Raw genomic sequence first — 17,673 nt, forward strand, 5'->3', positions numbered from 1 at the left:
AAGCTGCCTTTATTTCAGGAACCGGGAGAAGCGCGTGGTGATTCTTTCTGAGACAGTGGCCCTGGTCTTTAACTGGTTTCCTGCCCAGGCAGAGGTTTAGGGAACCGGGTTGGACGGGGAGACCACTTTAGATCCTGCGGTTCAGCAGTCGGGGGTGGGTGGATGGTAGAAAGCGTCCTGCTTGTGAGGCTTCAGGGCTTTCATTTCGCCACCGAAGGGTCAGCTGCTGTTGAGTCGGTTTCGACTCTCGGTGTCCTCTTGTGTGTCAGAGTAGAGCTGTGCTCCGGGGCTTTCCCGTGTCTGTGACCTTTCGGAAGTAGATTGTCAGCGCTTTCTCCTGAGGAGCCTCTGGGTGGACTTGAACTGCCATCCTCTCGGTCAGCAGCTGAGGGTGTTAACCGTTTGCACCATTGGAGCTGGCTGCCTCTCCACCACTGTCGGCGCACACCACCGCCTCCCCCAGCGTGGGGTGCTCCTCTGGTGGTGTGTACCCCGTCTCAGTCCTTCCCCGGCTCTCGAGTTGTATGTGAGTGTCCCCTGCACCTCGAGAGCATTTGGTGCCTGTTTGCGTGGGAGGCTGGACCTCCGCGCCTATTTCTGTAACCCTGGCGTGAGTTTCTGGGGTCAAAAAATTAAAATTTCGCCTTCTCTATTTAACAGTTTTTATTAATTATATTTTATTAATTGTTACAGGAAATTAGGAAACTGAATGCGCAAAAAGAATAACGTGAATCACTACCTATCACCTTACAGTCCATAAACATTTTGCCATAAATCCTTTTAGCTTTCATTTCTTTGTATGAAATATGTAGACTTAAACTATACTTGGGAGTTTACTGTATATTTTATTATTTTAAGCTTACTTTTGCATTAAATAAAATACAGTGAACATCCTTCCAATTGGATCAAGTATTGGCATCAGCAATTTTAATACCTGCCTGATAGTCCAAGGTCTGTAATTTAGAGTTGCTGGAAAATCGAGTTTTCACTCTGAACAGTTGTCTTCATGTGCTATTGTGATTATTTTCCTCAGTGCGGTCCTGGTTGGATAAAGGTTATGTTCATTTTCAAAGACTTGGATATGTTTTGGAAATCCTGGTGGCGTAGTGGTTAAGTGCTACGGCTGCTAACCAAGAGGTTGGCAGTTTGAATTCGTCAGGTGCTCCTTGGAAACTCTACTGGGGAATTCTACTCTGTCCTATAGGGTCGCTATGAGTCGGAATGGACTCGATAGCAGTGATATTTTTTTGGGTGGGTGGATATGTTATGCCAAATTTCTGATCAAAAAGGTCGTACCATTTCCTCAGGCCGATGGTCTGCGGAAGTGTCCTCTTTCCATGTATTCCCATATAATGGACATAATTAAACCTTTGCCAATTTGAAAGGTGAAAAAAACATTTTACTTTTATTTCTTTATTTGCTGATAAAGTTGAATTCCACAAACAGAATGTGTGTTTGGCCATGCACCTTGCTTCCATGGTGAATTGCTGGCTCATTGTCTTTGCCTTATTTCTTTGGGGAGAGGGTTTATTCTTTTTTCCCACCTGACCATATTTCTTACATAGCAAGGTGTCATGCATTTGCCATGTATTTAGAAGCGATGTCACCGTGTTGCTGCTGCCTCCTGTTTTGCTTAGGGCATGGTTGGTGTGGATGATGAGCTTCGTGTGCTCCGGAGGCATCATTCTGATTACATTTAGTCTAGTGTTTACGTCCAGGTTTAAAGAAACGCACTGCATTTCTCACTCGTGACCTGCCGCCAACAGAATTTACTGACTTGTTGTCACAACAGACGGTGACCGCAGTGACCTTCCACTTCCTGTCGCGTCACTGCTGTGGTCATATGGACAATTTTGGTCAAATCTGTAGGCAGACTTGACATTACTATGACTGTGCACGTATTTTTCAGACCTTGTGTTTTGTTTCTTGTACCATGCTGCACCGTCCTTCATTCTTCTGGCAGTCCGTAGCGTATTCGGTGTTCTTCGCCAACAACATGATTCAAAGGCATCAATTCTTCTTCGGTCCTCCTTCTTCATTGCCCAGCTTTCACGTGCATGTGAGGCGATTGAAAACACCATGGCTTGGGTCAGGCACGCCTTAGTCCTTAAAGTGACATCTTTGCTTTTCAACACTCTAAAGAGGTCCTTTGCAGCACATTTGCCCAGTGCAGTGCATCATTTGATTTCTCGACTGCTGCTTCCATAGGTGTTGATTGTGGATCCAAGTAAAATGAAGTCCTTGACAACTTCAATATTTTCTCCGTTTTATTTTGATATTGCTTATTTGTTCACTTGTCAGGATTTCTGTTTTCTTTATGTTGCGGTGTAATCCATTCTAAAGACTGTGTTCTTCGATCTTCATCAGTAAGTGCTTTAAGTCCTCTTCACCTTCAGCAAGCAAGGTTGTGTCATCTGCATAACGCTGGTTGTTAATGAGTCTTCCCCCAATCCTGATGCCCCGTTCTTCTTCAAATAGTCCAGCTTCTTGGATTATTTGCTGAGCATACAAATTGAATCGGTATGGTGAAAGGGTGGAACCCAGACGCATATCTTTCCTGATTTTAAACCACATAGCATCCCTTTGGAAACCCTGGTGGCATAGTGGTTAAGTGCTACTGCTGCTAACCAAAGGGTTGACAGATCGAATCTGCCAGGTGCTCTTAGGAAACTCTATGGGGCAGTTCTACTCTGTCCTATAGGGTCGCTATGAGTCGGAATCTACTCGATGGCACTGGGTTTGGTTTGGTGGTAGTACCCCTTTGTTCTGTTCAAACGATGCTTCTTGGTCTATGTATGGGTTCTTCATGAGCACAAGTAAGTGTTCTGGAATTCCCATTCTTCCCAGTGTTATCCATAATTTGTCATGATCCACACAGTTGAATGCCTTTGCATAGTCAATAAAACACAGGTGAACATCTTTTTTTCTTTTTATTATGCTTTAAGTGAAAGTTTAAAATCAAGTCAGTCAAATACAAAAATTTATATTCATCTTGCTGTGTACTCCTTGTTGCTCTCCTCCTAATGAGACAGCACACTCCTTCTTTCCACTCTCTGTGTTTGTGTCCATTCGGCCAGCTTCTGATGCCCTCTGCCCTCTCTTCTCCCATCCAGACAGGAGCTGCCCACATAGTGTCATGTGTCTACTTGATCCAAGAAGCTCACTCCTCACCAGTATCGTTTTCTATCCCATTGTCCAGTCCAATCCCTGTCTGAAGAGTTGGCTTTTGGGAATTGTTCCTGTCCAGGGCCAAGAGAAGGTCTGGGGGCCATGACCCCCAGGGTCCTTCTAGTTTCAGTCAGACCATGAAGTCTGGTCTTTTTATGAGAATTTGAGGTCTGCATCCCACTGCTCTCCTGCTCCCTCAGAGGTTCTCTGTTGTGTTCCCTGTCAGGGCAGTCATCTGTTGTAGCCAGGCACCATCTAGTTCTTCTGGTCTCAGGCTGATGTAGTCTCTGGTTTATGTGGCCCTTTCTGTCTCTCGGACTCATAATTACCTTGTGCCTTTGGTGTTCTTCATTCCCCTTTGCTCCAGGTGAGTTGAGACCAATTGATGCATCTTAGATGGCCGTGTGCTAGGCAGGTAAACATCTTTCTCATATTCTCTGCTTTCAGCCAAGATCCACTTGACATCAGCAGTGATATCCCTTGTTCCACATCCTCTTCTGAATCCAGCTTGAATTTCTTGCCGTTCCCTGTCTATGTGCTGCTGCGGCTGCTTTTGCGTATTGAATAGGAGTAGTGAAAGCAGACATTTTTGTGTTGTACCCAATCTTAGGAAAGAAACCTTTACCCTGCACTAAATAGGTGCCTCATTTTCTTAAATGCTATCGTATTTTAAAATTATTTTAGTTGTAATTTTTTTCATAGATGCCCTTTATTAGGTTAAGGAAGTTTCCTTCAATTCTTTGATTTGGTAGGAAAGGGTTTTTTCTTTTTAATGAATAAATGTTAAATTTTGTCGAATGCTTTTTTTCTGTTTATTGAGAGGATTATATGATTTTTCTTCCTTAATTTGTTAATATGATTTACGGTAATTGATTTTTACAGGTCGAACCAGCCTTTCATCTTGAGGATAAATGCCTCTTGGTTGTGATTGTTATTCTTTAATATATTGCTGGATTCCATTTGCTAATATTTTGTTGATGTTCTTGAGGGATATTGGTCTGTATATAGATTTTCTTATGATGCGCTTTACTTACTTTGGTTATAGGGTAATGACAGCCTTAAAAATGAGTTGGGACGTACCCCATCCCCCTCTATTTTATGAAAGAGCTTGTATACGATCGGTATTATGTCTTCCTTAAATGTTTGATGCAATTCACTGGCTGAACCACCTAGGCCTTGAGCTTCTTAGTGGGAAGATTTTAATTATAAATTTAATTTCTTTAGTATTCATGTGAGGTATTTAGATTTTCCACTTAAATTTGTGTCAGTTTTAGTAATTTGTGGCTTCCAAGGAATTTGTTGATTTTAAGTTGTTGAATTTATTGGCATAAAATTCATAATATATCTTCATCATTTTTTATTTATTGTACTTTAGGTGAAAGTTTACAGCACAAGTTAATCTCTCATATAAAATTTTATACGCATATTGTCATGTGACAGTAGTTGTAATCCCTGCAATGTGACAATACACTCCGCCTTTCTCCCTGGGTTTCCCGTGTCCATCCAACCAGCTCCTGTCCCTTCCTGCCTTTTCATCCTGCCCCTGGACAGGAGCCGCCCATTTGGCCTCTTGTATCTACTTGAACTAAGAAGCTCACTCTTCACGAGTTATTTTATGTCTTATCGTCCAGTCTAACCTTTGTCTGAAGAGTGGTCTTGGGGAATGGTTTTAGTTCTGGGTTAACAGAGTGTCTGGGAGCCATGGCTTCAGGGTCCCTTCCAGTCTCAGTCAGACCGTTAATCCTGATCTTTTCACGTGAATTTGAGTTCTGTTCCACACTTTTCTCCCACTCTGTCAGGGACTCTGTTGTGTTTCCTGTCAGGGTGGTCATTGGTGTTAGCCAGGCACCATCTAGTTCTTCTTGTCTTAGGCTGATGGAGTCTATGGTTTATGTGGCCCTTTTGTCTCTTGGGCTAATATTTGCCTTGTGTCTTTGGTGTTTTTCATTCTTCTTTGCTCCAGGTGGGAGCTTTTAAGACCCCAGATGCCACTCTCCAAAGTGGGATGCAGAACATTTTCTTAATAAACTCTATTATGCCAGTTGGCCTAGATGTCCCCCGAAACCATGGTCCTCGGACCTCAGCCTCAGCTACTCTGTCCCTTAGAATGTTTGGTTGTGTTCAGTAAGCTTCTTGGCTTTTGGTTTAGTCCAGTTGTGCTGACTTCCCTGTATTGTGTGTTGGCCCTCCCGTCACCCAAGGTGATTTTTGTCTATTATCTAGTAAATTCCCCTCCTCCTCCTCTCCTACCCTTATAACTGTCAAAGAATGTTTTCTTCTGTGTTTAAACCTTTTCTTGAGCTCTTATAATGGTGGTCTCATACAACATTTGTCTTTTTGTGACTAATTTCACTCAGCCTAATGCCTTCCAGATTCATTCCTGTTATGAAGTGTTGCGCAGGTTGGTCGTTGTTCTTTATCGTTGCGCAGTATCCATTGTGTGTGTTTATCCGTTCGTCCGTCCCTGGGCACCTGGATCGTTTCCGTCTCTCTGCTGCTGTGAGCAGGGCCGCAGTGAGCATGAGTGTGGACGTATCTGCTTGGTGAGGGCTCCTTGTTCTCTAGGACACGTTCCGAGGAGTGAGATTGCTGGGTCGTATGGCGCTTCTATTTCTAGTGCTTTTGGTTTTCTGTTTTTAAATTTCTACTCTGTGTTATTTTCTTTCTATTTGTTTTGGATGTGATTTCCTCTCCTTTTCTAACTTCTTTTTTCCACGTGCAGGGTAAGCGAGTGCAGCCCTCCCCGCCTCCTCGGCGGCGCCTCACGGGTTTCTGGGTGTCTCTGTCATCAGTCTCTTTACACTGTTTCACTTTCACCTGTGGAGTCTTTGAGCGATGGGTTAATTTCCGGATATGTTGGGACCCCTTGGGGGCCCTGGGGACATGCGCGTCCTCCTCCCTGGGGTCCCCTCCTGCCTTCCCTCAGGCCGTCGTCTGCCCGCCCAGCCAGCCCCTGTCTCTGTGGCCTTGACTTTTTGCTCGTCTGCCGCAGTCTCCCTGTCCTTGTGCATTTCCAGTGTTTTCTGTGTGGTTCTGAAGGGATCAGAGATAAATGCAAAGGCTTAATTTGCCTTGTTTTGTCTCCCATCTTCCTTCCTTTTTTTCTTTGATTTTATTTTTGGTGAAAATATACATAGCAAAACGTGCTCCCATTCCAGTTTCTAGACGTAATGACCAGTGACATTGGTTACATTCTTCACTGTGAACATTCTCATTATTTCTGTTCTAGTTGTTTTATTTGTCTTTACTTCATCTCCCTTCCCCCAGCCTTCTCTCATATATGCTTTAAAATAGCTGTTGAGCCTCGGTCATATATAGAGAATTTTTATTTTAATGCAATAATCAAAGGTGACAATATTTACTCTTTGGGCTAAACTGTTACTTAGCTTAGAGGTGGTGACATCAGGGGGTAGCTTCAATTCAAGGTTTGAAGAGCAACTCAGGCGCGTAGTCTCTGGGACTTCTCCAACTTCAGTAGGTCCAGTAAGTCTGGATTCTTTAAGAATTCGAAGTTCTGTTCCACATTATTCTCCCTTTTTATCAGGATTCATCTACTGTGTTCCTGAAACTGAGCATTCGGAAGTGGTAGCTGGGCACCACCTAGCTCTTCTGGCTTCAAGGTGGAGAAGGCAGTGGTTCATGGAGACAGTAGTCCTGCAGGCCAGTTCCTTCTCTGATTCTTGGGTTTCCTTCTTTTTCTTTTGTTCCAGATGAATAAAGACCAATAGTTGTATCTTAGATGACTGATCCTGAGCTTTTAAGACCCCAGACCCTACTCACCACACTGAGAGAGATAGAACATAAACTTAAAGAACTGTATCATACCAGTTGGACTGTCCCACGAGGCCACGGCCCTAAGCCCCCACCTAGTTATCTAGTGCTGCTATAGCAGAAATACTATAAGTGGAGGGCTTTAACAAAGAGACATTTATTCTCTCACAGTCTAGGAGGCTAGAAGTCTGGATTCAGGGCACCAGCTTCAGGGGAAGGATATCTCTCTCTTTGGGCTCTGAGAGAAGGTCCTTGTCATCAATCTTCGCCGGTCAAGGAGCTTCTTGGTGCAGGGACCCTGGGTCCAAAGGACGCGCTCTTCTCCTGGATCTTGTTTCTTAGTCATGTGAAGTCCCCTGTTTCTCTGCTCGCGTCTCTCTTTTATATCTCAGAAGAGATTGACTTAAGACACAACCTAATCTGGTTGAATGAGTCCTGCCTCGTTAACTTAACCGCTGATAATCCCACCTCATTAACATCATAGAGATAGGATTTACAACACAAGAAAATCGCATCAGATAACCATGGTGGACAATCACACAATACTGGGAATTGTGGACTAGCCAAGTTGACACACATTTTTTGGGAGGACACAATTCAATGCATAATAGCCCTCAAACCCAGAGAACTAATCTCCCGAGGTGATTGTTTTTGTCTACTTAGTATTAGCTTCTGTAGTCTCCTTCCCCTTTTTTTGGTTGTTGTTGTTGTTGCAAAACCATACACAACCCAGCATTTGCTCCTTCATCCCTTTTCCTTGTGTACAGCTTGTTGACATCAGTTACACTGGCCGTGCCGTGCCTGCTTCACCCACAGTCAGTGCCACCTTTCCCGTGTCTGTAGACAGAAATGACTGCTATCTAGGGTGTACTCTCCCTCCCCCCGCAACCACTCAAGAGCGTTAGTGTCTCTTTATTTACCTATTCATGTCACCTCCTAGTAGTAAGAACATACAGTATTTGGTTTTTTGCGATTGACTTACTTCGTTCAACACGATATCCTCCAGGTTCATCCACATGTACGATGTTTCGGGAACTTGTTTTTCTCACTGAGTAGTAGTCTATTGTATGTGTGCCCTGCATTTTACCTATCCATTCACGCTTGGATGGGCACTCAGGTTGTTTCCATCTCTTTGCTCTTGAGAATAGTGCTGCACTCAACATGGGTGTGCATATGTCTGTGTTTCTTTTTGATAATTTTGTAATTTTCCTTTAAAATTGTTTCTTCAAAAATCTGAAATTTATTTATGTTTCAAGTAGAGGGATCTATCTGTCTGTTCTCCGTAGGCACAGTGCGTACTCGCCCTCAGACTGGATCTGCCCTCCCTGGTTTGGATGTCATAACAGTACCAGGCTCACCGTGCTGGTGAGGCCTGAAGGTGGTCCTGCGCTCTGATTTCTAACAAAGCACCAGGAAATAAGCATTGTTTTTAAGGTACCGGGCTCGTTAATGTCTAAACCCAAACCCCAGCCAATCTAGCAAGTGCCAGACAAGTTAGGAAGATGGCTGAAAGCTCAGTAGGGTAGCTAAGCACTAAATCTCTTTTTGAAGCAAAAACTCCCTACTGCCCCCTCCCTTGTTCTCTGGTAACCACTAATAAACTTTGTTCTCTATGCATTTGCCTATTCTAGGTATTTCATGTAACTGGGATCAGAACAATTTTTTTGTGTGTCTGGCTTCTTTCACTCAAGGTAATGTTTTCAAGGTTCATCCATGCTGTAGCTTGGATCAGGAATCCATTTTTCTTTATGTCTGAGAAGTGTTCCATTGTATGGATAGACCACATTTGTTGATCCGTTCATCTGCTGATGGATACTTGGATTGCTTCCACCTTTTGGCTGCTGTGAACTGTGCTGCTAAGAACATCGGTGTACCATATCTATTTGAGTCCCTGGTTTCAGTTCTTTTGGTTACATATCTAGGAGTGGGATCGCTGGGTCATATGGTAATTCTGTGCTTAACTTTTTGCGGAACCGCAAACTGTTTTCCACAGCCGCTGTACCATTATATGCTCCCACCAGGATTGTGTCTTCGCCAACATTTGTTAGTTTCTGTTTTTTCTGATAATAGCCAGCCCAGTGGGTGTGAGGTGGTATCTCATTGTGCTTTTGATTTATATTTCCCTAATGACTATGAGGAAACCCTGGTGGCATAGTGGTTAAGAGCTACATCTGCTAACCAAAAGGTTGGCAGTTCAAATCTACCAGGCGCCCCTTGGAAACTCTGTGGGGCGGCTCTACTCTGTCCTGTAGGGTCACTATGAGTAGGAATCGACTCGATGGCAGTGGGTTTGGTTTTTTGGTAGTGATGAGTGTTTTTATTATGGTTTTTGTTTTTTTTCTAAAACCATGGCTATTTTTTCTTCATGTTGTGTGCTAGTATTTTCTAGTATAAGCGTATTGGTTACCTTGTGACCTGAGCGGCACGGCCCGGCATTGGGATTGTCTCCTGGCAGCAGCAGCTGCCTCTGAAGTGGGCACTGGCCACAGGGCATCTGGAATCCTGCCATTTCCAGGTGTACCTGGGCCTCCGTGACACCTGTGTCATAGAGGCAGTGGCTGGGGGGTAGCCAAGAGGGCCATGCGAGTGTTCTGAAGCAGTTGCCTTGTTAATGCATTTTTCTTTTATTTCAGGTAAATCTTAAAATGAGGGAGATAACAGAGAAAGAAGTTAAATTAAAACAACAGTTATTGGAAAGTCCAGCTCACCAAAAGGTAAAGGGTAAACTTGGTTTCTTTGGAATGCATTAAGTTAACTTTGCTCTCAATTTTAAAGAATTATTTCAGTAACTACTACCACTTGCTTATTTTTTATTTTTACTTACCAAAAAAAAGGGGCCAGCCTCTTCGGCTCCCCTCACCCCTGCGGGGTGGCTCTGGGATCCCTAGTGAGGGCTGACACAGATTGTGTCCTGTCAGTAGCCTGCTCCCCTTTCTGCTGGGATGGGAAGAATAACAGAGGGACCTGTGGGAGGGGTCAGGAGCTGGTCAGCAAGTAAGGAGAAATGCCTGTTGCCGGAGGCAGCCTGGGAATCCCGTAGGTACTCGTGAGGCCCGGCACATGCCTGGAGTCGTACCTGTAGCCAGCATTGTGGCCTGGACAGGGACGTAGCAGTCGGGAGGATGCAGAAGGTGTGCCACACTTGCCCACCACTGACCTTGAGGTCTCGTGCCTGCACGTGGCGAGACCCACAAGTTAACACAACGCAGGCCGTGTTCAGCTGGGTCGACGGCCTTTCCTGTGGGGAGTGAGGCGTGTGCCCCTCCTTTGTCCCCTCCTCTCCCTCCCCGTGGTCTGGAGGTACCTCTGGGTACTGCCCTTGGGCCACACCTTTGTTAGCCTGGACAGTGGTAGTCAGTCCCTGTCTGTGCCCCCCGTGTGCACCTCCATTCCCCCCTCAGCCTCGCACGCTCCTCCGTGATTTTGGGAATCGGCCCATCAAGCATGTAGGCGAAGATAAAGTGCTAACACCCCAAGTCAGAGTTGACTTTTTTCCTTTTTGGCACCATCCCATGCCAAGTTTCTAAGTGTTCCTTGCTGCTGCAAAGCTAGCGAGGCAGAGAGGGACTCTTCACTCGCCCGCTCTGATCCTCTGAGGGTCATGTCCCCTGGGCAGTGCTGTCCCTCAGGGTCACTGTCTCAGCCTCTAAGTGCCTGTGGAGTATGTTCAGGGCGCTCTGCTGACCTCCTCTCCTTCCTCCTCCCCTGCTTCCTCGCAGTCTCCCTCCAAGTGGTACTGGAAGTTGGTGCCCGTAAGTGGACGACTGACCAGCTGCCACCAGCGCATCGCGTCCAATCATCACTCGCTTGCATTGAAAACTGCTCGCACCTGAAACTCTCTTTTGTTCATGTCCTCTGTGTTGTTACTGCACTTTGTACACAGGAGTCGCAACTGGGCTGAGCGGCTTTGCGACATGGCGCTCTGCAGCTCTGCTGCGTTTGTAGACCCTCAGAGTTTAGTTCTGCCCGATTTCATGGGTTATTTTAAAGAGCGTGTGTTTCTTCTTCTGGACACTTTGAGTTCCTTCTTTATGTGGTCAACACAAGCTGACACGACAGGACTTACGCTTTTTCCCGCTAGATCCCAGAAAGAATGACAAATAGGCTAGTTTCCTGAATTACTCTGTACATTTTGTTCCTTTTCTGATGCGACCTTCCCTTGTGCTGACATTGAACCTGGCGTGGCTAAGTAGCTGTAGAAGGGACTGTCTGTTATGAAGATGGCAGGCCGTGTGGGCTGCAAGGGCACTTCTTGTCTGGAGGTTCCCAGCACCTCTGTCCAGTCCCTGCCCCGCAGGGGATGCTGCCCTGAGCAGGGGTGGGCTCCCTTATTCCCAGGGAAGGGTCGAGCTAGGTCTGCCTGGATAAGTGGGTTCATGCTAAGCATGAATTTTCACATAAACAGAAAGTTAGAAAACAGAGACTGGGTCCTACACCCCAGTGGTGCCCCCAGGGTGGTCCCTTCAGAAGTGGAGCGGAGCTGCTGTTTCTGTATGGCCTCCACGGAAGGGCATCTGGTGTTCCAAACAGCGCATTTTAAAATGGACTTTTGGAACACGGAGCTTTTAATTACTTAGACCAGATTCTTTCTTGACCAGATTACTTATTACTGTAAAGGGAAGACCAGTGGGTGTCACCTGGTCAGCAGGGCCCATTTGAGCAGTGGTATCTGCTGCTTTGTAGTGGACAGACAGTTTCCCTTCTCTGTGAAATAGATTTATAAGAACGAAAAGGAAAGCATTCTTAAGAATATTTAAATATATCATCTTGAATCCTAAAAGCTGGAGAGCTGACACTACAGCAGCCCCACGGTGAGTGAGGGTAGGTGGGGGCTCACAGAACTCAGCTTTGCTCTGCGAGGCTGTTTCAGATGAGAGTTTCCTCAGAACAGGAGAGTGTGGGCAGAGGTGCCTTTTCCCAGGTCGCGTGTAGCGGTAACTGTCTACCCCCGTGACAGCACGTAGCTCAGGACAGGTATGGAAAGGTCTTCGCCTAAAACTATGGCCTTGAGCTTTAAAGAGACCTGGTCTGCAAGGTGATTATACGAGCCAGCTGGACCCCTGTGGTTCAGAGACCATTCTGCCTGATTTTAAACCCCATCATCCATCTTTAATCAAGAACCTGTTTGCTTCACTGCATGCCCGTGGCCGTGTCTGCTGTCTGTCTGGAAGCCTGACCTGGTGCATGCGGTGGTGTCCTGCATGCTGGTGCCCCCCGAGTGTGCGCGTGTGGTACAGTATGAGGCGGGGGCCGTGGCGGGCGGGCGGGCGGGCGGGCGCACTGGAGGCTGCGGCGGGCTCCGAGAAACAAGTTAAAGTCCAGGCCAGAACACGTTCTTGAGACAAAATAAGCCTTGTTCCTAAATTTAAAAGAATGTGTGAGAAAGGTTTTATACTAAACCTTAATATGGATTATATTACGGAGCCCTGGTGGCACAGTGGTTAAGAACGGTGGCTCCTAACCAAAAGGTCAGCAGTTTGAATCCACCGGCTGCTCTTTGGAAACCCTATGGGGCAGTTCTACTCCGTCCTATAGGGTTGCTGTGAGTCAGAATTGACTTGATGGCAATGGGTTTGTTTTTTTAATAGGCTTATTTAAATTCTCGAGAGAGGATTTTTCTTCGGGCTGAACTCCTAGTCTGCGTTACTCCCAGAAACCCATAGCTTTTGGTCTAGAGTGCTGGTTTTCTCACTCTAGTTTGTATTATGAGAAAATTCAGCTTGTGGAAAATGCCATATTTTAACACTGTATTGTGGCTGGTAATGCGGAAGATGTGCCACAGACCCTCTGGAATTGGAGCCGCAGCTGCCTTCCTTCCCTTGGAGGCACGTGGCATCTACAGGGGATAGCACAGCCCCAGTCAGGTAGTCAGGCCTCAAGTAGCTCAGTTTCCTCTAACTGCAGATATCTGGAAACCTCGAAGACAGTTGTTTTACAGAGCACCTCGCATGGGCTTACTTTCCTGCGGCTTCATTGCCAGTATTAGCGGAGCTGGTTCTTGCCTCATGTACAGTTTTGTCTAACCTGGTTTCTGAAATTTCTCAAACTGTGTATTAGTGTTCTTTTGTATTTCTCTTAATGGCAGAGGGTAATGCTGACCACACTTAGCGAAGTAGCAGTAACTTGGGTTTCCTTGCACTAGAATGTTCACCATTTAACTTGTTTCTCATTAGTGTATAGCGTGTCGGCTTCTGTAGTTTGGACGTGCATTCTGCCCCCTTGGCCGCGTGTGCCCGCCTCCGTGGCAGTGCCGGGCCTAAGCTCACCAGTGTCTGTCAGAATTAGCCTGTCTCTGTGTGGCTGGTAACAAAACTGCTGTTACCCGGCGCAGCCATGAAGCCACTGTTACCGTACCCAAACCCCCGGACCCTGACATATATGTTCCAGGCAGAGTATGTAATCGAGACATTTTGAGCTTTCTCTAGATGACTGCAGTAGCTCTAAACATTGTCTAGTAGGCCTGATTTTAATTCTTGGTTTGACAGTATGCCTGTAACATATATGGTAGTTAAGATACATCATACGTAGAGACCGTTTTCCTTTTATCAACTACAGGTCCGCTATCGACGAGAGCACCTTTCCAATAGGCAGTTACCCTACTTCCCATTGTTGGAGGATTTGATGAAAGATGGCAGTGATGGTGCTGCCCTCTTAGCGGTGATTCACTATTATTGCCCAGAGCAAATGAAACTGGATGGTGAGTGATGCCCACTTTCTCCTTGACCAGGTGTGGAAGGCTAAGGGAAGTTACAGAGTGCCGCGACTGAGCCGTGAACAGAAGTAGCACACCACACCCTTCATGTCACCTGGGATGTGAGATCAGCATGTAGGTTAAAGAAATTGGGGATGATGTGCTTGTACTTGAAGGAGCCCTGGTGGTGCAAATGGCTAAGTGCTCGGCTGCTAACTGAAAAGTCGGCTGTTCAAACCTATCCAGTGGTTCCGTGAGAGAAAGACCTGGTGATCTGCTTCCATAAAGATTACAGCCTAGAAAACCCTATGGGGCAGTTCTACTCTGTCACACGGGGTCACCATGAGTGGGAGTCAGTGTGGTAGAGCCTGACAACAACCACCACCACGTGCTTACATTTAAGCCGCATTTTATCTAATGGGAGAACTTTACTTTGAAAGTGTTTGTGTAATGTATTCGAGGATTTTTTACTTTACGAGTGTCCTAGAATGGTTACGGTTTTGTAAATCCTGATAGGATTGATTGAAAACGTCTAGAACGTAGTTTGCAGATGGGAAAATTAACGCAAAATCCATCTTCTTTACAAACTGTTTACGAACAGCTCCTGTGTGCGTAGTTTGGTGGCAAGGCAGTGACAGTGTGAGTGGGTGGTAGCGGACGCCTCTCCGGGGCTGTGGGCACATGAGTGCAGGTGCAGGGTCCACTGTGCATCCTTGTTTCTGGAGAGAGAGTGGCCGCTCACGTCCTGTCTGTGAACTGTCTGTGCTGGTAGCAGGCATAGGACAGATGAGCCAGCGCCAGTCACACTTCTGCCCCAGGTAATAGTGCTGGATAATAGCGTTTTCATAGACGAGAGTTTCTAAAGTGCACAGCTGGACCTGAAAGAAAGGGCTTCTGCCTTTCAGAAACTCAAGAGTCGGTGCCTTGGTGGTCCGGGGCCCGTGGAGTCAGAGTTCATGTGCTGATCTGGCCTTGGGAGCTGTAACCACGACTCTCAAAAGGCTGCCCCGTTTCAGAAGAAGGCCCAGAAAAGCTCCAGCTGCTGGCCCAGGAGGGGGCCGAGCAAGCTTGTCAAGTGTCTGTGGTTCTGGGCGTAGGGGACCCTCCCTGAGGCTGCTAACAGGTGGGAGGGATCGAGTTTACATTCCCTTGTGGTAGGGGAATCCTGGTGCAGAGCGAGTGTGAGAACTAGTGTAGGACTTGAGACACGTGTGGGCTGTGTCAGCGTGGAAGTTAACCTGGCCACGCAGGAGCACGTCCATCGATGGGCCCACGGGGGACCTGCAGGACAGGAAGTGTCAACCAGTGGACCCATAGGAACCTACAGGACAAGAAGTGTCAACCGGTGGGCCCACAGGGACCTACAGGACAGGAAGCGTCAATCGGTGGGCCCATGGGGACCTACAGGACAGGAAGTGTCAACTGACAGGCTCACTGGGACCTACAGGACAGGAAGTGTCAACTGGTGGGCCCATGGGGACCTACAGGATAGGAAATGTCAATCAGCGGGCCCATAGGGACCTGTAGGACATAAAGTGTCAACTGACGGGCTCACCGGGACCTATGGGACAGGAAGTATCAACCAACAGGCCCGTGGGGACCCGCAGGATAGGAAATGTCAACCAACAGGCCCATAGGGGACCTGCAGGACAGGAAATGTTCACCAACGGGCCCACAGGGGACCTACAGGATAGGAAGTGTCCACCAGCGGGCCCACAGGGACCTGCAGGACAGGAAGTGTCAACTGACGGGCTCACCGGGTCCTATAGGACAGGAAGTGCCCACCGGCAGGCCCAGAGGGATTTGCATGACAGGAAGTGTCAACTGGTGGGCCTGCGGGGTCCTTCAGGACAGGCAGCCCCCTGGGAGGTGAACTCTGTGAGAACTCAGAGGCCACACGGGCAGTCTGCAGTGGAGCAGCAGCGCCATGTGGCCCCAGGAGGTTGATGAACACCTGCAGGACGTGCGGTGCTCAAGTGAAAAGGAATCAAGGAAGAGGTGCAGCTGCGAGAAAGGACTGGGAGCAGAGCGCTGAGCGCAGGCTGGAGTCGTTCCTGTCTTCCCCCTCAACACCTGCTTTACGCGGCCACCTTTCACCTGTGCCACTGCAGTCCATCACCCGGTAGATGGAGTCAGTTCTTCCTGTAGTTGTACCTGGTCTGCCTTCTAACCTGCCCACTGGGGACCCTCAGAAAGAAGAATCTCCAGGGAGATAAGCAATTCACAGGAAGATGTAATGACGCTGAGGCCAGCTTCAAAGCAGACCAAGAAGAAACGACAAGTCCAGGGAGAAACTGGCAGAGCCATGCTCATGGCATACGCCACAGAGACTGATGGACACACAGGCAAAGTCTCCTGCAGCCGCAGGAGCTTCGACCAGAGTTGACAGGCACGGGCCAGCACACCAACCATCAGGGCTATGCTTTTTAAGTTTTAATTTAGAATAAATGAACGTGAAAACATTTATAAAAAATGGACTAATCCAGACCACAAAGAAGCCCCAACAGATCCAGAGAATTGATGTTTTCCCAGCAGTTCAGTAACAAAAGGATGCTGTCTCTGTCCCAGACATCTAAGATCTTTAACACTCCGAAATCAAGAAAGGTCTTCCCAAATGTTTCACGGATCAAAGACGAATGGTGGGGGGGGGTTGTAGTCCGCGGACATGTCTGGCGTCTGAAGCAGTGCTGGGATGCAGCGTGCCTGGTGAGGGTCTGCCGGGGAGGAAGGTGAGGAACACGCACGCCCTACCTGTGGACTTCAGCCGAGCGGGTGTGCCAAGGGGAAGCTGTGGCCTTCAGCGCATGTTCTAGAAAACAGGAAATCCCGGAACTGGTGAGCTAGGTACATCTGCAAGAGCATCAAATAAACCCAAGAAAGTTGAAGGAAGGGAAAAATCAAGATAAGAATAGTTTTCCGTCTCCTCTGGTCAAAAATTAAAGGAAAAACGGAATTGGAGACTCCATCTTAGATGAAGCTGGGACACAGCTGTTTGCTAGACACATATGTGCCTGCATGTACTTGCGAGTAAGTGTGTGTGTATTGAAACCATATCCTCAGATGCCAGGAGCCAATATTAATGACTGACGAGGAACAGTGACACTGACAAGCAAGGAGGCCAGGTGGAGAGCAGTGGCCGCTGGCCTGGTTGGGAGCTGGCCACGACACAGACACAGCACCATGCAAGGGACAGTGGTGCAGGGCGGGGGTGGCCTGAAGGTCTCTGAAGAGTGGAGAGTGCTAGGGTCCACTGTCTCACCCTCACGCCCCCTCAGGAGGTGAGGTGTGCCCTCTGGGAAAACAACCAGCCAGGCTCTGGCCTCAGACCCCAAGCAGGGGTGACGGTGAGGCAACACCCTGAAGCTGAGGCTGCTGTGGGGTTCTCACACTGCAAGTAAGACCTCCTCCCTGTCACGCCCACCTGCCCAGGAAGTTCTGTCCCGAGCTTGGCATCATGGTGCCAACGCCCCTCGTGCAAACCCTGTGGGGTTCTCCCTGCAGAGCTGTCTGGGAGGCAGTGCCCCCTGCTCAGTTGCCACAGTGAAGCCCTCTTCCCAGGGCCTCACCTGACCTGTGAATGGCCAGCAGAGATGCCAGGTGTGAGGAAGCCTCCGGCCCAAAGAAAAGACTCAGTCAGCAGGAGCCGCAAGGGCCCGGGCCTGTGAGACAAGAACAGTGTGCCGCCAGAAAACAGGAAGTAGTGCGTATGAAATAACGGGGCCTGAGAGAGCTCAGAGCATCAATCTAGGAGGAGGAGACCAGAGAAGGCATGAGAGAACGTAGAGAAGTGTCCCGGGACACGAGTGGCCAAGTGCTGAGGATCTACCAGGTGGCCAGCACGACAGTGAAGGGAAGCCACACCAGGGACACTGTGGTGCAGCATCAGAACACCTGAGGCCAAAGCCTTACATTGTTGCCAGAGAGACAGACAGGCCTGGGGCCCGAGTGATGTCAGCTTCTCAGCCACAGGCCTGGCAGCGAGAGGACAGCATGACCAAGCCTCCAGAATGCCAAGGAAAGCAGGTGACATCCCTCAGTGATGG

The 17,673-nt window shown here is 47.7% G+C and overlaps 1 protein-coding gene across 6 annotated transcripts in view; it reads left to right on the forward strand.

Moving 5' to 3' along the window:
- Positions 1-17,673, forward strand: part of CAMSAP1 (calmodulin regulated spectrin associated protein 1) — a 92,297-nt gene that overhangs the window by 44,527 nt on the left and 30,097 nt on the right. The window contains exons 4-6 of one of the 6 annotated variants that reach the window (XM_064290696.1): positions 9,573-9,653; positions 10,659-10,691; positions 13,495-13,636. In XM_064290696.1, the coding sequence (XP_064146766.1) occupies positions 9,573-9,653; positions 10,659-10,691; positions 13,495-13,636 (256 nt within the window). The other 5 variants (XM_064290690.1, XM_064290691.1, XM_064290694.1 and 2 more) reach the window with 5 other exon arrangements.

The sequence above is a fragment of the Loxodonta africana genome, chromosome 9 (genome assembly GCF_030014295.1).
Source record: "Loxodonta africana isolate mLoxAfr1 chromosome 9, mLoxAfr1.hap2, whole genome shotgun sequence".
Classification (NCBI taxonomy): Eukaryota; Metazoa; Chordata; class Mammalia; order Proboscidea; family Elephantidae; genus Loxodonta; species Loxodonta africana.